Source organism: Erpetoichthys calabaricus, chromosome 2 (assembly GCF_900747795.2).
Source record: "Erpetoichthys calabaricus chromosome 2, fErpCal1.3, whole genome shotgun sequence".
NCBI lineage: Eukaryota > Metazoa > Chordata > Cladistia > Polypteriformes > Polypteridae > Erpetoichthys > Erpetoichthys calabaricus.
The window spans coordinates 98,603,629-98,620,852 of NC_041395.2; the positions used below are offsets into that span (position 1 = coordinate 98,603,629).

At 40.0% G+C, this 17,224-nt stretch overlaps 1 protein-coding gene across 2 annotated transcripts in view; it reads left to right on the forward strand.

Annotated features, from left to right (window-relative positions):
- The window catches only part of LOC114646167 (tetraspanin-32-like), a 97,750-nt gene extending 85,145 nt beyond the window's left edge, over positions 1–12,605 (forward strand). For both annotated transcript variants that reach the window (XM_028794194.2, XM_028794193.2), the window contains one exon: positions 12,222–12,605. In XM_028794194.2, the coding sequence (XP_028650027.2) occupies positions 12,222–12,326 (105 nt within the window). In that variant the 3' untranslated portion in view covers positions 12,327–12,605. The remainder of the gene's footprint in view (positions 1–12,221) is intronic.
- Positions 12,606–17,224: the final 4,619 nt, after the last annotated feature.

Genomic DNA, 17,224 nt, shown 5'->3' on the forward strand with positions numbered 1-17,224 from the left:
CCATACAACCTGATAAATGGTGATGTGTAGTTCAGGCGGCACACAGACTTGTTAGTTACTTAAAAATGTCTCTAGTTAAGGCATCATTGATGGTCAGCTTTCTTTAGAACAGGCCGCATGCCTGTCTCAATATGGCTGCCGAGCTGTGCTCTTCATTGTGTTGTCCTTTTCAGTTCATGCATCAGTTTGGTAAGAGAGAGAATAATTCATTACATTTATATAGTGCTTTTCTCAGTACTCAAAGCGCTATCCACACAGGGAGAAACCAGGAAGCGAACCCACAATCTTCCACAGTCTCCTTATTGCAAGGCAGCAGCACTACCACTGCGCCACCTGTGAGGATATAGAGAGAGGGAGTGAGCAAATTTATAGATGTTCTGTCCAACGCCTAGAGCCAACGTCATGGTACTTAAAGGCTTCTGATACAAGCCAGTTCCAAACAGCCATACTTCAGACCAATGGGGAAATAGAACACCTTCACACCTGCCATCCTCCAAAACCATTTGTTGAGCTAAAGTTTGCCAGTTAGGCAGCCTGACTTTCCTATGGGGGATGACTGAGAGATTTCATAGAAACATTAGCCAAACTTGTTTAAGGCACTTCACCCCAACTCTGTCGTAAAATTCAAAGAGACCCATTCCTAAAAGGCAGGGGTAAACATGAATGTTTCTCACTAATGTAACACTAATATTACATTGCTTTGCCTAAATAACAATTAAAGACATACAAAATATTTATCAACTTGTATGCAAAATTTCACATCACAACAAATGTAAATATCAGGCGCAGACAGTTGATAAATTAACAGATTAACAAATCAGAGTATATTTTATTGGGTGCCGACTTGTCATAAACATTGGGGGAAGGTAGGTACAAAGATTATAAGCCTAACATAAATAACAATAATTCAATTTTCCATATTCAACAGCCTATGATTGACAACACTTCTAATTAGAGGTTGTTTATCAGAGGACCACAGTAATGCTTTTATTTAATACAATCAAATACTCATTTGAGGAGCTTGGTCTTTGAAACCTGACAGAATGGAGGTTTAAATATTTGTTTAAAGTTATTGTGGGCTACTCCTGCATTATTTATTCCAATTTATAGGAAATATTCATGTTATTTGGAATAACAAAATTGATGTAGATTTTAGCTTTAAACTTGTATTTTTAGTGCTTCATTTTTTCACAAAACAAAAAATATTATATTAACAATACTGTTACTACTACTGCTAATTGTTATTATTGTTATTATTTTCCAACTGGAGTAGAAAAGGAAGCACAGCCATGGCAAAATGAAACCAAACAATCAATGTGACAGCATGCATATATTGTAACTCTGGGCTCTGAACACATTGATAAAGACTGATTAAATTTAAAATATAAGTATCTCCCAAATGGGCTTAGATAGATAGATAGATAGATAGATAGATAGATAGATAGATAGATAGATAGATAGATAGATAGATAGATAGATAGATAGATAGATAGATAGATAGATAGATAGATAGAGTGCATCCAGAAAGTATTCACAGTGCATCCCTTTTTCCACATTTTGTTATGTTACAGCCTTATTCCAAAATGGATTCAATTCATTTTTTTCCTCAGAATTCTACACACAACACCCCATAATGACAACGTGAAAAAAGTTTACTTGAGATTTTTGCAAATTTATTAAAAATAAAAAAATTGAGAAAGCACGTGTACATAAGTATTTACAGCCTTTGCAAAACTGAGCTCAGGTGCATCCTGTTTCCCCTGATCATCCTTGAGATGTTTCTGCAGCTTAATTGGAGTCCACTTGTGGTAAATTCAGTTGATTGGACATGATTTGGAAAGGCACACACCTGTCTATATAAGGTCCCACAGTTGACAGTTCATGTCAGAGCACAAACCAAGCATGAAGTCAAAGGAATTGTCTGTAGACCCCCGAGACAGGATTGTCTCGAGGCACAAATCTGGGGAAGGTTACAGAAAAATTTCTGCTGCTTTGAAGGTCCCAATGAGCACAGTGGCCTCCATCATCCGTAAGCCATCTAAACTGAGCAATCGGGGGAGAAGGGCCTCTTAGTCAGGGAGGTGACCAAGAACCCGATGATCACTCTGTCAGAGCTCCAGAGGTCCTCTGTGGAGAGAGGAGAAACTTCCAGAAGGACAACCATCTCTGCAGCAATACACCAATCAGGCCTGTATGGTAGAGTAGCCAGACGGAAGCCACTCCTTAGTAAAAGGCACATGGCAGCCCCCCTGGAATTTGCCAAAAGGCACCTGAAGGACTCACAGACCATGAGAAAGAAAATTCTCTGGTCTAATGAGACAAAGATTGAACTCTTTGGTGTGAATGCTAGGCATCATGTTTGGAGGAAACCAGGCAGCGCTCATCACCAGGCCAACACCATCCCTACAGTGAAGCATGGTGGTGGCAGCATCATGCTGTGGGGATGTTTTTCAGCGGCAGGAACTGAGAGACTAGTCAGGATAAAGGGAAAGATGACTGCAGCAATGTACAGAGACATCCTGGATGAAAACCGGCTCCAGAGCACTCTTGACCTCAGACTGGGGCGACGGTTCATCTTTCAGCAGGACAATGACCCTAAGAACACAGCCAAGATATTAAAGGAGTGGCTTCAGGACAACTCTGTGAATGTCCTTGAGTGGCCCAGCCAGAGCCCAGACTTGAATTCGATTGAACATCTCTGGAGAGATCTTAAAATGGCTGTGCACCGACGCTTCCCATCCAACTTGATGGAGCTTGAGAGGTGCTGCAAAGAGGAATGGGCGAAACTGGCCAAGGATAGGTGTGCCAAGCTTGTGGCATCATATTCAAAAAGACTTGAGGCTGTAATTGCTGCCAAAGTTGCATCGACAAAGTATTGAGCAAAGGCTGTGAATACTTATGTATGTGGGATTTCTCAGTTTTTTTATTTTTAATAAATTTGCAAAAACCTCAAGTAAACTTTTTTCACATTGTCATTATGGGGTGTTGTGTGTAGAATTCTGAGGAAAAAAATTAATTTAATCCATTTTGGAATAAGGCTGTAACATAACAAAATGTGGAAAAAGTGATACGCTGTGAATACTTTCTGGATGCACTGTAGATAGATAGATAGATAGATAGATAGATAGATAGATAGATAGATAGATAGATAGATAGATAGATGAAATTTGGCTTTTAACAGAAGCTCTTTTAATAAATAAATGCATCAATAGGTAGATAAATACAGTAAGTACATAAATAAATATACACATGCACTTTGGTCTGAAGGTGAATGGTGAATCATCTGAAAAGTGATATCATCTAGTATTATATTTATTGTCGGCAGTGTACAGAGTGAAGAGAAAAGGAGAAAGAACTGAATAACTGATAACATAAATTAGACGGCTTTAAATGAGCGCGTGTGCTCTGTGTCAAATCAGCATCCCAAAATAATGATTATCTATGTATCTATCTATACATAATTCCTCCCTGTGTGGATAGCACTTTGAGTACTGAGAAAAGCGCTATATAAATGTAATAAATTATTATTATTATTATTATTATTATTAAGGGTTATCTATCTGCCACTCAAAAAACTTGCATGCCCCTAGGCCTTGCAGCTTCGTCTTGAATTGGTTGTGCAGGTTACCTCAGCCATGAAATTCCACCTTGGGTCCTTCTCATGGCAAGCAGAAGTGTGGCAGTGTGTTGTTGCTAACAGGAAACCAATGGCCATGCGTAAAATGACACATAATGACAGTGAGGTATCAAAACTGACTATTTGCACTTCAAAAGCAGTGGCGCTGACAGTCAAGCACATTTCCAAGGCTGACTGCTGACTGAAAGTAATACTCTTTGCTCACAAAACAAACTTTACATACCAAAGAAAGAAGTCAACCACACCACATGAGCACTACAAACACAAGTTATAAAGAGTAAAGAGTTGCGACAACATCGACTCGCAGTGAAGGACTTTGAAGAAACCTCAGTAGAGGTACCTGGTGTGTGTGTGTTTCCTGAGAGGCACTGCTTCGAGGACTGCAAGCCTGGGTGTTTCTAGTAATATTAATAATAATATATTGTACTGAGTACTATATAAAAAAATAGCCCACTGATCATGGAGTACACTTTAAAATTACTTTTCTGACAGGCATGTGTGTTGTGATAAACGCTTTATGATGGCTTCTGTCCACATAATCCACAATGTCAATGACAACCTCTGAGGTATGGATGGAGGTCTTTCTTGTTTTCATTGTTAAAGAACCAGTAGCACCAAACCACCAAATACTAAATTGTGCATTTGGCAAAACTACTTGCCACAAGATAATACTCTATGAATCCTTCACATGTCAACTTAAAAGTGTCTGTACATACTGTATAGTTCCACAATCAAAATACACTGCTACAATGAATATGGTTGAGTCTTCTCTCCAGAAGCCCATAGGTAACTGAAGTAGCACAACTAAACAAGCATAGACAGGAATTTTCTGCTAGCTTCACCTGCCTGTGTTTGTTCTAACTAAAACCAAAGCAGGGCTTTTTACCATGTGTTGGGCTACTTTTTTGGGCGCACTCTGTATTTATATCTGGAATTGGGTTAATCTTTTTGCCTGATGAGTATGGTTCTGCTTTTCTGACAGCATGTAATAGAAATAGCAGACTCATAAAATAAGTGCATGTATAATACAGTAATACACTGACTGAAAAGATACTCCATACTAAGAGTAATGTGCAGTATTATTTAAACTCAAGAACAGACAAGGATGGAGAAGGGAAATGAATGAAAAGAATCAAGAAAGGGGACTCCTGTGAAAAGGTTTATGTGGCTGCTTCTTTCACATCAAGAGAAAGTTACATTTCTGTCACCTTCAGTAAATTATAAGATAGATAGATAGATAGATAGATAGATAGATAGATAGATAGATAGATAGATAGATAGATAGATAGATAGATAGATAGATAGATAGATAGAATGGGATGCTGGTTCCGTGAGAACCCTAACTACAAAGAGGACTATTTCATTTATGTTAGGTAGAATGCCTAGAGGGGACTGGGCGGTCTCGTGGCCTGGAACCCCTACAGATTTTATTTTTTTCTCCAGCTTTCTGGAGTTTTTTTTTTTTTTTTTTTTCTGTCCACCATGGCCATCGGACCTTACTCCTTTTCTATGTTAACTAATGTTGTCTTATTTTAATTTCTTATATTTGTCTTTTATTTTTCTTTTCTTCATTATGTAAAGCACTTTGAGCTACTTTTTGTATGAAAATGTGCTATATAAATAAATGTTGTTGTTGTTGTTGTAGCTGTCATGAGGTGGTGACCAAGCAATTGAAGAAACTGTTTTCTACGTGCATGCTTTTTTTCTTTTTTTGTCACTTGATTTGAATGTCCTCTTTTTCTCATTCAGGAGACCTTTAGTTCCTTAGTAATCCAGGGCTTGTTGTTTGTGAATTTCCCCTTGGGATTAATAAAGTATCTATCTATCTATCTGGAAAGCAATGCACTGTCTTTGTGGGTACCACCATGTTAAAACAGAGGATAATGTGCTGTAGTCTGTGATGCAGTGACAGAGTCCCTCAATATTGTCCACATTTGACTCACACATCATCTCAAAGTCTGTCATTTGGAAGCAGTCATTCAGAGCCATTTCAACCTCCTCACTATTCTGGTGGTTAAAGGTTGCTGTCTAATAACAGGCTTGTAGCTTGGAATAACATGAATCAGGTTGTGGTCAGATTTGTCTAAAGGACATTACACTTAAATGCATCTTTAACATTTGAATACAAGCAGGTCTAGCTTGTTATTTTCTTCAGTGGGACCGGTCACAAGCTGATGGAAATTTGTCATCGTTTGTTCCAAATTCACCACATATTATAACTGCAGGGTCAGATTGAGTCATCATTAAAGTGTTGGTGACATCATTTCAGTAGTGGAGTCTCCATTTGTGGAGGGAGGAATATAAACTTTAATAAAGATGATGTTTATCTCCCTGGGCACATAACATGGAGAAGTTCTGACAGCTTTTCAGAATTTTAAAGGCTGAATTACAAACTATATTTATATTTATATTTCCCATTGGGATTAATAAAGTATCTATCTATCTATCTATCTATCTATCTATCTATCTATCTATCTATCTATCTATCTATCTATCTATCTATCTATCTATCTATCTATCTATCTATCTATCTATCGTTTAAACAGTAATATGCTTCCCTTTACACCATCCCTCGTTCAGACAGTCCCCCTTCTTACTTTTTTTCTACAATGGGCTCTGTCTGCTCTAATAACATGAAATCCATCCAGCACTTAAACAGTGTCAGATATATCAAGTGTAAGTCAGCTCTCTGTAAAGCACAAAATGACACTGTACTTGTATGCTCCATCATGCGCTATAAGCATAGACAGTTCATCTATCGTATTTGAAAGCAATCAAACACTTCCCATTACAATAGATGATAGACCAGTTCTATAATCTTTTTGCCTTGCTTTTACTTTCGCACCGACATGTCGCCATTTCCCACTGTGGACAAACAGCTCCTGCAGTAAAGTGTAACTGAGCTGCTTAGGAGCTCGCCATCGCAGAGCAAGTAGCTGATCAAAGGAGTATTTAACACATCCTGGTTTCATTTTTTTCAGTGTCTCTTACTGTTTCAGGTGTTGCAGACAGCCTCTGGGTCCTCAACTCCGTCCAAGTTCATAGGCCGTTTGAAATGCAGTTATGACAAGCCTGCTCCCAGGTTGTGTACAGTTCCTTGGTAAATTTAAAATCCATTTATCTGATTTCTAGTGGCTACTATCAGTGACAAACCTGAAACCACATCAATTTTTTTAATAAGACTACTTAACTAGTAAATAAGTTCAGAAAAAAAGAAAGAAAAACCGTGAGAAATATAAAGCTTCTGTAAAAGAGCTACTGCTTGCCAAGCACCCGTAAGTGAGCATGGGTTTATAGATAGATAGATAGATAGATAGATAGATAGATAGATAGATAGATAGATAGATAGATAGATAGATAGATAGATAGATAGATAGATAGATAGATGATGGTGAGGAAGGCAGGCTCTATTGTTGGCATGGAGCTGGACAGTTTAACATCTGCGGCAGAGCGACGGGCGCTCAGCAGGCTCCTATCAATTATGGAGAATCCACTGCATCCACTAAATAGTATCATCTTCAGACAGAGGAGCAGCTCCACTGACAGACTGAGGAGATCGTTCCTCCCCCAAACTATGCGACTCTTCAATTCCACCCGGGGGGGGGGTTAAACGTTAACATTTAACATTATACAAAGTTATTGTCTGTTTTTCACCTGCATTATTATCATTCTTTAATTTAATATTATTTATTGTATCAGTATGCTGCTGCTGGAGAATGTGAATTTCCCATTGGGATTAATAAAGTATCTATCTATCTATCTATCTATCTATCTATCTATCTATCTATCTATCTATCTATCTATCTATCTATCTATCTATCTATCTATCTATCTATCTATCTATCTATCTATCTATCTATCTATCTATCTATCTATCTATCTGCTATTTCCTGGCACATGTAATCATTTGATTGGTATTACAAAGAATAGTACTAGTCATATGAAAAACTAAGGACACCGCCAGTTACCTTAATAATAAGTCAGTAGTCATATACAATACCAACACGGCTGTCGAAGCTACATTGCCTCAAAACTAATGTGTCACAGGTTGACCAAAGTCACTGAGCCATGATGTTTATAACTCTCATCTTGACATCACAGATGAATTGTGCATTAATGGAATGTCACTGCTCATGCATAACAAAAGCAACTTCATTCTCACTAGGTGCCCTTACTGTAATATGAGCAAAATAAGTTGCTCCAATTATATTAAGAGGACCAAACACTGCTTGAAATTGACTTGTTATGTTAACAAAACATGTTACGTTTTATTTATGAGCACAGCAAGCATGACTGAATGAACCTTGGCTGAGATATTCCTGATCTGTTGGCCAGTTCACTGAAAATTAACAACAGGTAGCCGATATAAACTGATGAATAACTAAAAAACATGAAGCTTCAGTGTAAATGTGCAGCATTGTCCCTCTAAAATGCAGTCTATACATCATGTTCATCCCTTTTGTGGTGTAATATGTCTGTCACAACCACACACATTATAATAACTGCTTGATGATATGTATTAATATGCATGTGAGTTGTCATTTAGCTGGTTTGGCTGCATTTCAATATTTGATCAAGGGTGTTGTAATTTCCGAGTTTCTCTGAAATGTTGTGTACAGATGGGTCAGAGTTACTGTAAATATGCACATGTTCCTCTGTCAAGTTTCCTTTTATAAATTCTGACATTTTCGTGGGAAGTTGCATATGCACATTTCAGCCTCAATGCTGAAGTGAATTAATTGATTCACTTAAACAGGTAGATCAAGTAGTTCAAATAAATAAAATCAGTAAAGTGCATTGTAATGTCAATCACTATTTGGTCCAAGAGATAAATGGGAATAGGTACAGACAGTAGAGAGACAGTGTTACTGAGCAGTTGTAAAAGACAGTGAGAGACAATGGGGAGTGCTGATTGTGGGGTGTGTGAAGTGGCTAAGTAAGTCAGTTCAGGCTGGACTTAAGTCAATGTCACATTACGCAACTTCTAGCTGTTTCAGAAGTCAGACTTGCCGACAGCAGTCGCTGGCCATGTCACCAGACAAGTCAATTTACACAGCTGAAAATCTCTGGGCAAGTCAAATTTAATGACTTTTTGACAACTTCCCAGCATAGTTAGGCTCATCCCTTTATCTGGCAGCCAATAGTATACTGCCTGATGGTAACAGGTACAGCGAGTTCAGCAGCAAACTCAACCCCTTTTTTAATTCTTTCTATTTTATTTTGTAATTAAAACACGAAACATCAGACATGCAGGATTCTTTTTTTTGTATGTGAGATGCAAAAGACCCATGCTCCTTATTCCTCACTAGCTGTGTGTGGTCAGTCAGTCAGTCATTATCCAACCTGCTATATCCTAACACAGGGTCACGGGGGTCTGCTGGAGCCAATCCCAGCCAACACAGGGCACAAGGCAGGAACAAATCCTGGGCAGGGTGCCAGCCCACCACAGGACACACACACACACACACACACTAGGGACAATTTAAGATCGCCTAACCTGCATGTCTTTGGACCGTGGGAAGAAACCAGAGCACCCGTAGGAAACCCACACAGACATGGGGAGAACATGCAAACTCCATGCAGGGAGAACCCAGGAAGCGAACCCAGGTCTCCTTACTGCGAGGCAGCAGAGCTAACACTGCGCCACTGTGCTGCCCGCTGCATGTGGTCTTTGGGACAAAAAACAACCTGAAGACCTCCTAGCAGTTATACTATATTCATGAACTTGGAGAGGTGTTAGCCAACTTTTAAGAATGACCAACTGCAGAGGACATGGACCCACCTGTGCTTGCCGCCCCACTGGCTTTCATAAGAAGACACTGGTGAAACCGTATCTTAGCCGTATCACTGGCATATGAGTCATATTCATCTTTGTCTCTTGAAAATCCCTCCAGATAGACAATGTTTTTAGTGAAAACTTCAAGCCTTGTCCTATTTTACTGAGATGTTTCACTGGCATGTTGTTGAGCCATGGCGATTGCTTCATTTCGACATTGTGTCTCTTCATCTGTGTCATTAGCACAACGTCATTGTTGCACAACAGTGTTCGCTGCACACAGGTCTTTCATAGCAAGTGCCAAAAAAATGTAAGAGTGCATGTATGCACCATCTAGTGGCTTTGGTTGTGCCTGAGCAGAGTGGACTGCTCCATACACACGCACACCCACACACACACCCACGCATGCACACACAGGTCTTTCATTTATATATGTTAAATAGCTGCATTATATGCAATGCACTTCCAGATGAGCATTCATTGGTTGTCAACTGTCATGCACACAGAGCCTGTCCCTATGATTAAATATCATAGTGAGTTGCAGATTAGTTGGAGTGAATTGATGGGTATATCAGATTAAATGGGAAATGCTGTATATTAATCGAATGTATTATTATAATTATTACACGACCGGCTTAATGGGAGCGCAATGCTGTCTGCCTCTGGCTCAATAAGATTATGTACTAGCTAGATTAAGACTAACACTAAAAATTTTTGGAAAAATCATCTAATGCAGGGGTGTCCAACTCCAGTCCTGGAGGTCCACCGTGGCTGCAGGTTTTCATTCTAAATCTTTTCTTAATTAGTGACCACATTTTTGCTGCTAATTAACTTCTTCTGAATTCATTTTATTTGACTTGCTCTTGAAGACTCAGACCCCTCAATTGTTTCTTTTTCCTTAATCAGCAGCCAAACAATAATGAGATACAAATGAGCCAAAACATGACCAGCAAACTGTGACCATCATACAGTATCTGAAAATAAAGAAAGATGAAGGTCTCAGGAATGCTGATCTGCTCTTAGAAAAGAGAAAATCCACTATTTCAGAAATGTCTGCTATTGCACAATGAGAGCAGCAACAAGCCATGGAATTAAAGAATGAGTTTAATTAACGACAAGACTCATTAAACAACTAGTTGGAGTGAAATTGGTTGGAATTTGAGGCCCTGACTTAGTTGGTCTACTGTTGGCTCCCTCACTTCACATTTCACTTCTGTTTGGGTGCCATTTAAGGAAAGAAATGAAGCAATTCAGAGAAATGATGAAGAAATTCAGGGGAACAAATCATGTCAATTAAAACGAATTCAAAAGAAGTTAATTAGCAGCAAAAACAGATCACTAATTAAGAAAAGGGTTAGAATGAAAACCTGAAGCCACTGCGGCCCTCCAGGACTGGAGTTGTGTACCCCTGATCTAATGTGATATGGCTTTAAGAGTGTAGTACGCATCAAAGGGCACAGAATATCAAGTCAATGTCTTTGTCTATGCCATGTAATCATCTCTCCCAATTTAAATTAGTTAAGAAGACTAAAGCAATAACTTGTTTATTAATATTGTGTTTTATGTTAGATTGGTTCTTAAAGCGAACTCATATCTGCATTCATACACTTTCTTAACAATTTTATTCTAATATTATCTTGGTTTAAGAGGAAGGCAAGATCCACACCCTTAATTGAGTGTCCTGCTGTCTCAACACTCACTGGCACTAGGGCAATTTACCAATGCCATTCAGTCTTATGGGTACCTGCCTGTTTAGGGTATGAAGGGAAACTAGTGTATCAGGAGAAACCCCATTTAGACAAGGAAATATGCAAACACCACACACTCAGTGGCTGCGCTAGGAACTGAATTCAGGTCTCAAGAGTTGTAAGGCAGTAGGACACATGTGCTATCCAAAATAGAGAGCTTTCATTGCTCATTTGATTACACCACAAACATAGATATCATCAGAAACCAGAAACAGAGACCTTCCATTAGAAAAACAAGCTCACCCAACATTAGTGTATCATGCCAAACAGAGACAGAACTTCTCCACCACAAACATTAGAAGTACCTTAAATGAAAAGCAGGAATCTCCAACTGCAGGCAGAAAAAAGGCTGGCTCCACCCTAACAGGAAATGCAGAACCCCATCAGTAGCAAAAAATACAGGCTACCACCACAAACCAAAAACAGAAAATAATCCTAAACTAGAAAAGAGATTCCATCATTACCAGCACCCACCCCAGCCAGAAATAGAAACCACCAAAAAAAAAAAAAAAAAAAGTCTACTACTGCTAACCAAAAACAACAAACTGAAACACAAAACAGCAAAAAGAAGTCTGTTATCAAAAGAGTGCTAAAAGTCACAATTAAGAGCCCTGTGGTATATTAAGGGTCTTCAACATGGTTTCATCCCACCCCACCGTCCCCGTTATTCCAGGCAGCTACTGTAAATAGCAGTCAGCAGGTCTGTGGCATCTGGCTTTGTGTGCAGTCCTGGGAGCAGCCCACTTAGTCATTTGTTTTATGAAATTACTGCACTCCTGAGGCACACTGTCAAGACTGACACTTCCATTAGCCACAAAGGTAAATTAAATTTTTTTTTTTTTTTCTGGAAAAAGATGCTGGAATGTACAACCCTTTTGTGGCATAGTGACACGGCCTGATTTGAAGACAAATCCCTACACCACTGAGCTTGCAGTGCCACGCGGCACGTCAGCACTTGGACCGACGTCTGGCCAGTGTGGTCATGAAATGATGCCTAATGAAAGGCTGTCTTGGAAACTTCATCCATAATCCAGGCACTTTTTTTTCTTTTTCCTTCCAGATAAATGGAATGATGCCAGCTGCCTTTTTGTACTTCTGTTTCCAAGTGAGCTTCCCAGGGAGAAGAACAGGAAAATATACTCTGGCAACAGCATTGGTCTTATAAGCAGGGGTCGGAAAAAAAGGCCTGAAATAAATTCAGGGATGGTTATATCAAAACTCTGTTTTAGCCAATTAACATTTACAGAAAGTGATAAAATTAAACTGCTATCCATTGAAACTGCCTTGTTTTTTTCTTTTCATACTAATTGAGATGCATGTGATTGTTAAATGCTTAAGGTCTTAAATGTTCAATAATATTGGCAATGTAAAGTCTGACTGCAATAAACGTAAGGTTGTTGACTATTGGGCCACATCTTCAAAGAATAAAGAAGGCTTCATTTCTGTAGGCTGCATCATTGATTTGACTTAATGTGACACTGAGCATATGGAGTTCTTATAATTGGGAGGGCCCATGCTTCCATTTCAGAGGCTTTTTCCTTTGCTGATTCTTTTATTTCACACTATTTTTTTTTATTTCTCTATACAGCACTTTGTCAATTTGAAGACTGTCACTTTTTTTGGCAGTTCTATTCATTTTAGATAGACTACTTGTTGTGTCAAATATTTCTTCTGTAACTTCTGTTATGATGATCACAAGCAAATCCAAGTCCATGGGCCTCCCTTCTGCCAACCAGAACCCACCTTACAGATACATTGAATAAAAGGGCATTGTTATTTATATTTCTAGGACGTAAAACACAGTTTAATAACATCAATATACCAGCTGAATGGACAGTACATATTACATAACTTACACAACAATCATTTTTGTAAAGGTTACCCTACATTACATGAAGTGCTTCTAATAGTCTATACACACTGCATTTGTGCTGCTCCAGCACAGTGAGCAGAGGGAGAGATGGATCACAACATAAAGACATAGTCAAGGAGTGTAGCCAAATCAAAGTCAAAAATCAAAAAGCAGGTTTTTATATTCGAAAATAGGACACGTTTAGAAATGCATGCACAGTAAATGTTTAGAGAAGTATCTGCAATCATGGATGAAGATCCTGGCAGCTTATCCAGTAACCAGTAACGTCTTGGACACTGGCCTAGAAGCTTGGGCCCATCCCAGCCACCATTACCCAAGACAGCAACAACCACGGAAAAAATAAAATTCCAAAAATGTAATCCTAAAGTAAAGTACCGTAATAACTCTAAATATAAGTTATTCACAGAGAATTAATGTACCATTAGATTCCCCAAATTTGAAAACCAAAATAAAATTTTATAACAGAATAAAGAAAAACGTATTCATTTTAAAATAAATTAAAGTAACATAAGCTACAGCATAATAAATAAATAAAAACAGCACTCTCAACAATAACGCAAATTGGAAAATTGCACAATCGATTGGTTGCCGTCTTTCCTCACAAGTGATCACAAAAACCACAGTCACTAGTTTATTTGAACTCTGACTGTCTTTACTAAAGACAAATAAACAGTGCGTTGGATTTTACGCACATGCAATGCTCAGCACTGGTGCTACTCATCCTCACAAACTGCCCTCAAAACGGCCACTGCAGCAGGTATGTGGTACTCGATGAACTATTTACAGCTGCAAATAGGAACATTAAACCGATCACCAGGTGTAAATATAGAAGAAAACAATGCTAATGGGAAAAAACACAGCAGTAAGTAATTGTTCTACCTTACTTAGTTGGCTTAATTTAATTGATTAAAGTCCACTTGACCTTTAAACTTTTAGGCCTGGGCCCAACTGGCCAATTTGGAGACCCATGTATGATTATGCTGTCCACTGTATCTGTTCTGGTCCAGCACATTAAAAATAACATTTTCAAATGAATTCAATTTTCTACCATCTAGTGATATCTGCCTGCACTTGGGAAAGCAGATCATAACCTGGTTCTGCTTCAGCCTCACTACAAACCAAGAGTGTGGGTCCTACCTACAACCACACACTCATTCAGGAAGTGGTCCCTGGAGGCAGAGAAGGCTCTGAGAGAATGCTTTGGAACTACAGACTGGGATATCCTGCAGGGATCACATAGTGAGAACATTGAGGAGGTTGTTGGCTGCACTACTGACTACATCAACTTCTGTATGGACATTGTAGTTCCAGTAAGAACTGTACGCTGCTATGCTAACAACAAGTCATGGATTACAAGTGACATCGAGGGCCTTTTGAACCAGAAGAAAAGGGCTTTTAAAGGCGGTGATCAGCATGAGCTCAAGCGCGTGCAGAAGGAACTCCGAGTCCAGCTAAGAGCAGCGAAGGAGCAGTACAGAAGAAAGCTGGAGCAGAAGTTGCAGAATAACAGCATGAAGGAAGTATGGGATGGGATGAAGATCATCACTGGCTGCAGCTCGAAGTGGGGTGCCACCATCGAGAGAGACGTGAAGAGAGCAAACCAAATGAACAACTTCTTTAACAGGTTTGACCACCCTAACCCACTCTCACTCTCACCTCGGAGTACTGCACCCTCCACACCCACAATTACAACAGCGCAGGTGAGCAGAGAGCTAAGGAGACTTCGTGCCAGCAAAGCAGCGGGTCCAGATGGAGTATTGCCACGACTGCTGAAGGTCTGTGCATCGGAGCTGGGGGGTCCTCTACAGCGCATCTTCAACCTGAGCCTGGAACAGGGGAGAGTACCGAGGCTTTGGAAAACATTTTGCATCACCCCAGTCCCAAAGGTATCACGTCCTAGTGAGCTGAATGACTTCCGGCCTGTTGCTCTGATATCACATGTGATGAAGACCATGGAGAGGCTGCTGCTTCACCACCTGAGGCCACAGGTTCAACACACCCTCGACCCTCTGCAGTTTGCATATCAGGAGAAGGTGGGAGCGGAGGATGCCATCATCTATATGCTACACCGATCCCTCTCCCACTTGGACAGAGGCAGTGGTGCTGTAAGAATTATGTTTCTAGACTTCTCTAGCGCCTTCAACACAATCCAACCTCTTCTCCTTAGGGACAAGCTGACAGAGATGGGAGTAGATTCATACCTGGTGGCATGGATCTTGGACTATCTTAAAGACAGACCTCAGTATGTGCGTCTTGGAACTCCATGTCTGACATTGTGGTCAGCAACACAGGAGCGCCACAGGGGACTGTACTTTCTCCGGTCCTGTTCAGCCTATATACATCGGACTTCCAATACAACTCGGAGTCCTGCCACATGCAAAAGTTCGCTGACGACACTGCTATCGTGGGCTGCATCAGGAGTGGGCAGGAGGAGGAGTATAGGGACCTAATCAATGACTTTGTTAAATGGTGCGACTCAAACCACCTACACCTGAACACCAGCAAAACCAAGGAGCTGGTTTTGGATTTTAGGAGGCCCAGACCCATCATGGACCCCGTGATCATCAGAGGTGACTGTGTGCTGATGGTGCAGACCTATAAATACCTGGGAGTGCAGCTGGATGATAAATTAGACTGGACTGCCAATACTGACACTCTGTGTAAGAAAGGACAGAGCCGGTTATTCTTCCTTAGAAGGCTGGCGTCCTTCAACATCTGCAATAAGATGCTGCAGATGTTCTATCAGACAGTTGTGGCGAGCACACTCTTCCACGCGGTGGTGTTCTGGGGAAGCAGCATAAAGAAGAGGGATGCCTCACGCCTGGACAAACTGGTGAGGAAGGCAGGCTCTATTGTAGGCACAGAGCTGGACAGTTTGACATCTGTGGCAGAGCGATGGGCACTGAGCAGGCTCCTGTCAATAACGGAGAATCCACTGCATCCACTAAACAGTGTCATCTCCAGACAGAGAAGCAGCTTCAGCGACAGACTGCTGTCACTGTCCTGCTCCACTGACAGACTGAGGAGATCGTTCCTCCGCCACACTATGCGACTCTTCAATTCCACCCGGGGGGGTAAACGTTAACATTATACAAAGTTATTGTCTGTTTTTACCTCCATTATTATCAATCTTTAATTTAATATTGGTTTTTTTTTTTTTTGTATCAGTATGCTGCTGCTGGAGTATGTGAATTTCCGCTTGGGATTAATAAAGTATCTATCTATCTATCTATCTATCTATCTATCTATCTATCTATCTATCTATCTATCTATCTATCTATCTATCTATCTATCTATCTATCTATCTATCTATCTATCTATCTATTAGTCTATTAGTCTATTAGTCTATTATATTTATGTTTGTTTGATATGGTGATCACCTTGTGACCCTTGGTGGCCTTTTTGCTTCCTCATTACACTTTAGTAGGTAGAGCTATTGATTAGGGTTGCGCCTGCCTGATAAAAATCTTAGTAATACTTAGTGTGATCACTTTCAGGAGTCCTGCTTGTAAGTATTGTTCTTCTTTCAGCTGCTCCTGTTAGGGTTGTCACAGCAGATCAGCTTTTTCCATACCTTCTTATCCGCTTCATCTTGTTCTGTTACACCCATCACCTGCATGTCCACCCTCACCACATCCATAAACCTCCTAAGGCCTTCCTTTTTTCCTTTTTCCTGGCAGCTCTATCCTTAGCATCCTTCTTCCAATTTACTCAGCATCTCTCCTCTGCACATGTCCAAACCAACACAATCTTGCCTCTCTGACTTTGTCTCCCAACAGTCCAACTTGAGCTGACCCTCTAATGTACTCATTTCTAATCCTATCCATCCTCGTCACACCCAGTGCAAATCTTAGCATCTTTAACTCTGCTACCTTCAGCTCTGCCTCCTGCTTTCTGGTCAGTGCCACCGTCTCCAACCCATATAACATAGCTGGTCTCACTACCATTCTGTAGACCTTCCCTTTCACTCTTACTGATACCTGTCTGTCACAAATTACTCCTGACACTCTTCTCCACCCATTCCACCCTGCCTGCACTCTGTTCTTCAATGTTAATTATATTTGTGCATTTTCTATTTTTCTTAATATATGCTTCAAAAGTTAATATTAATTCAAACAAACATAGTTTATAATGAGATAGCTTAGACAACACTGCAAATAGCACTATCTGCAGTTACAGTGACCATCATG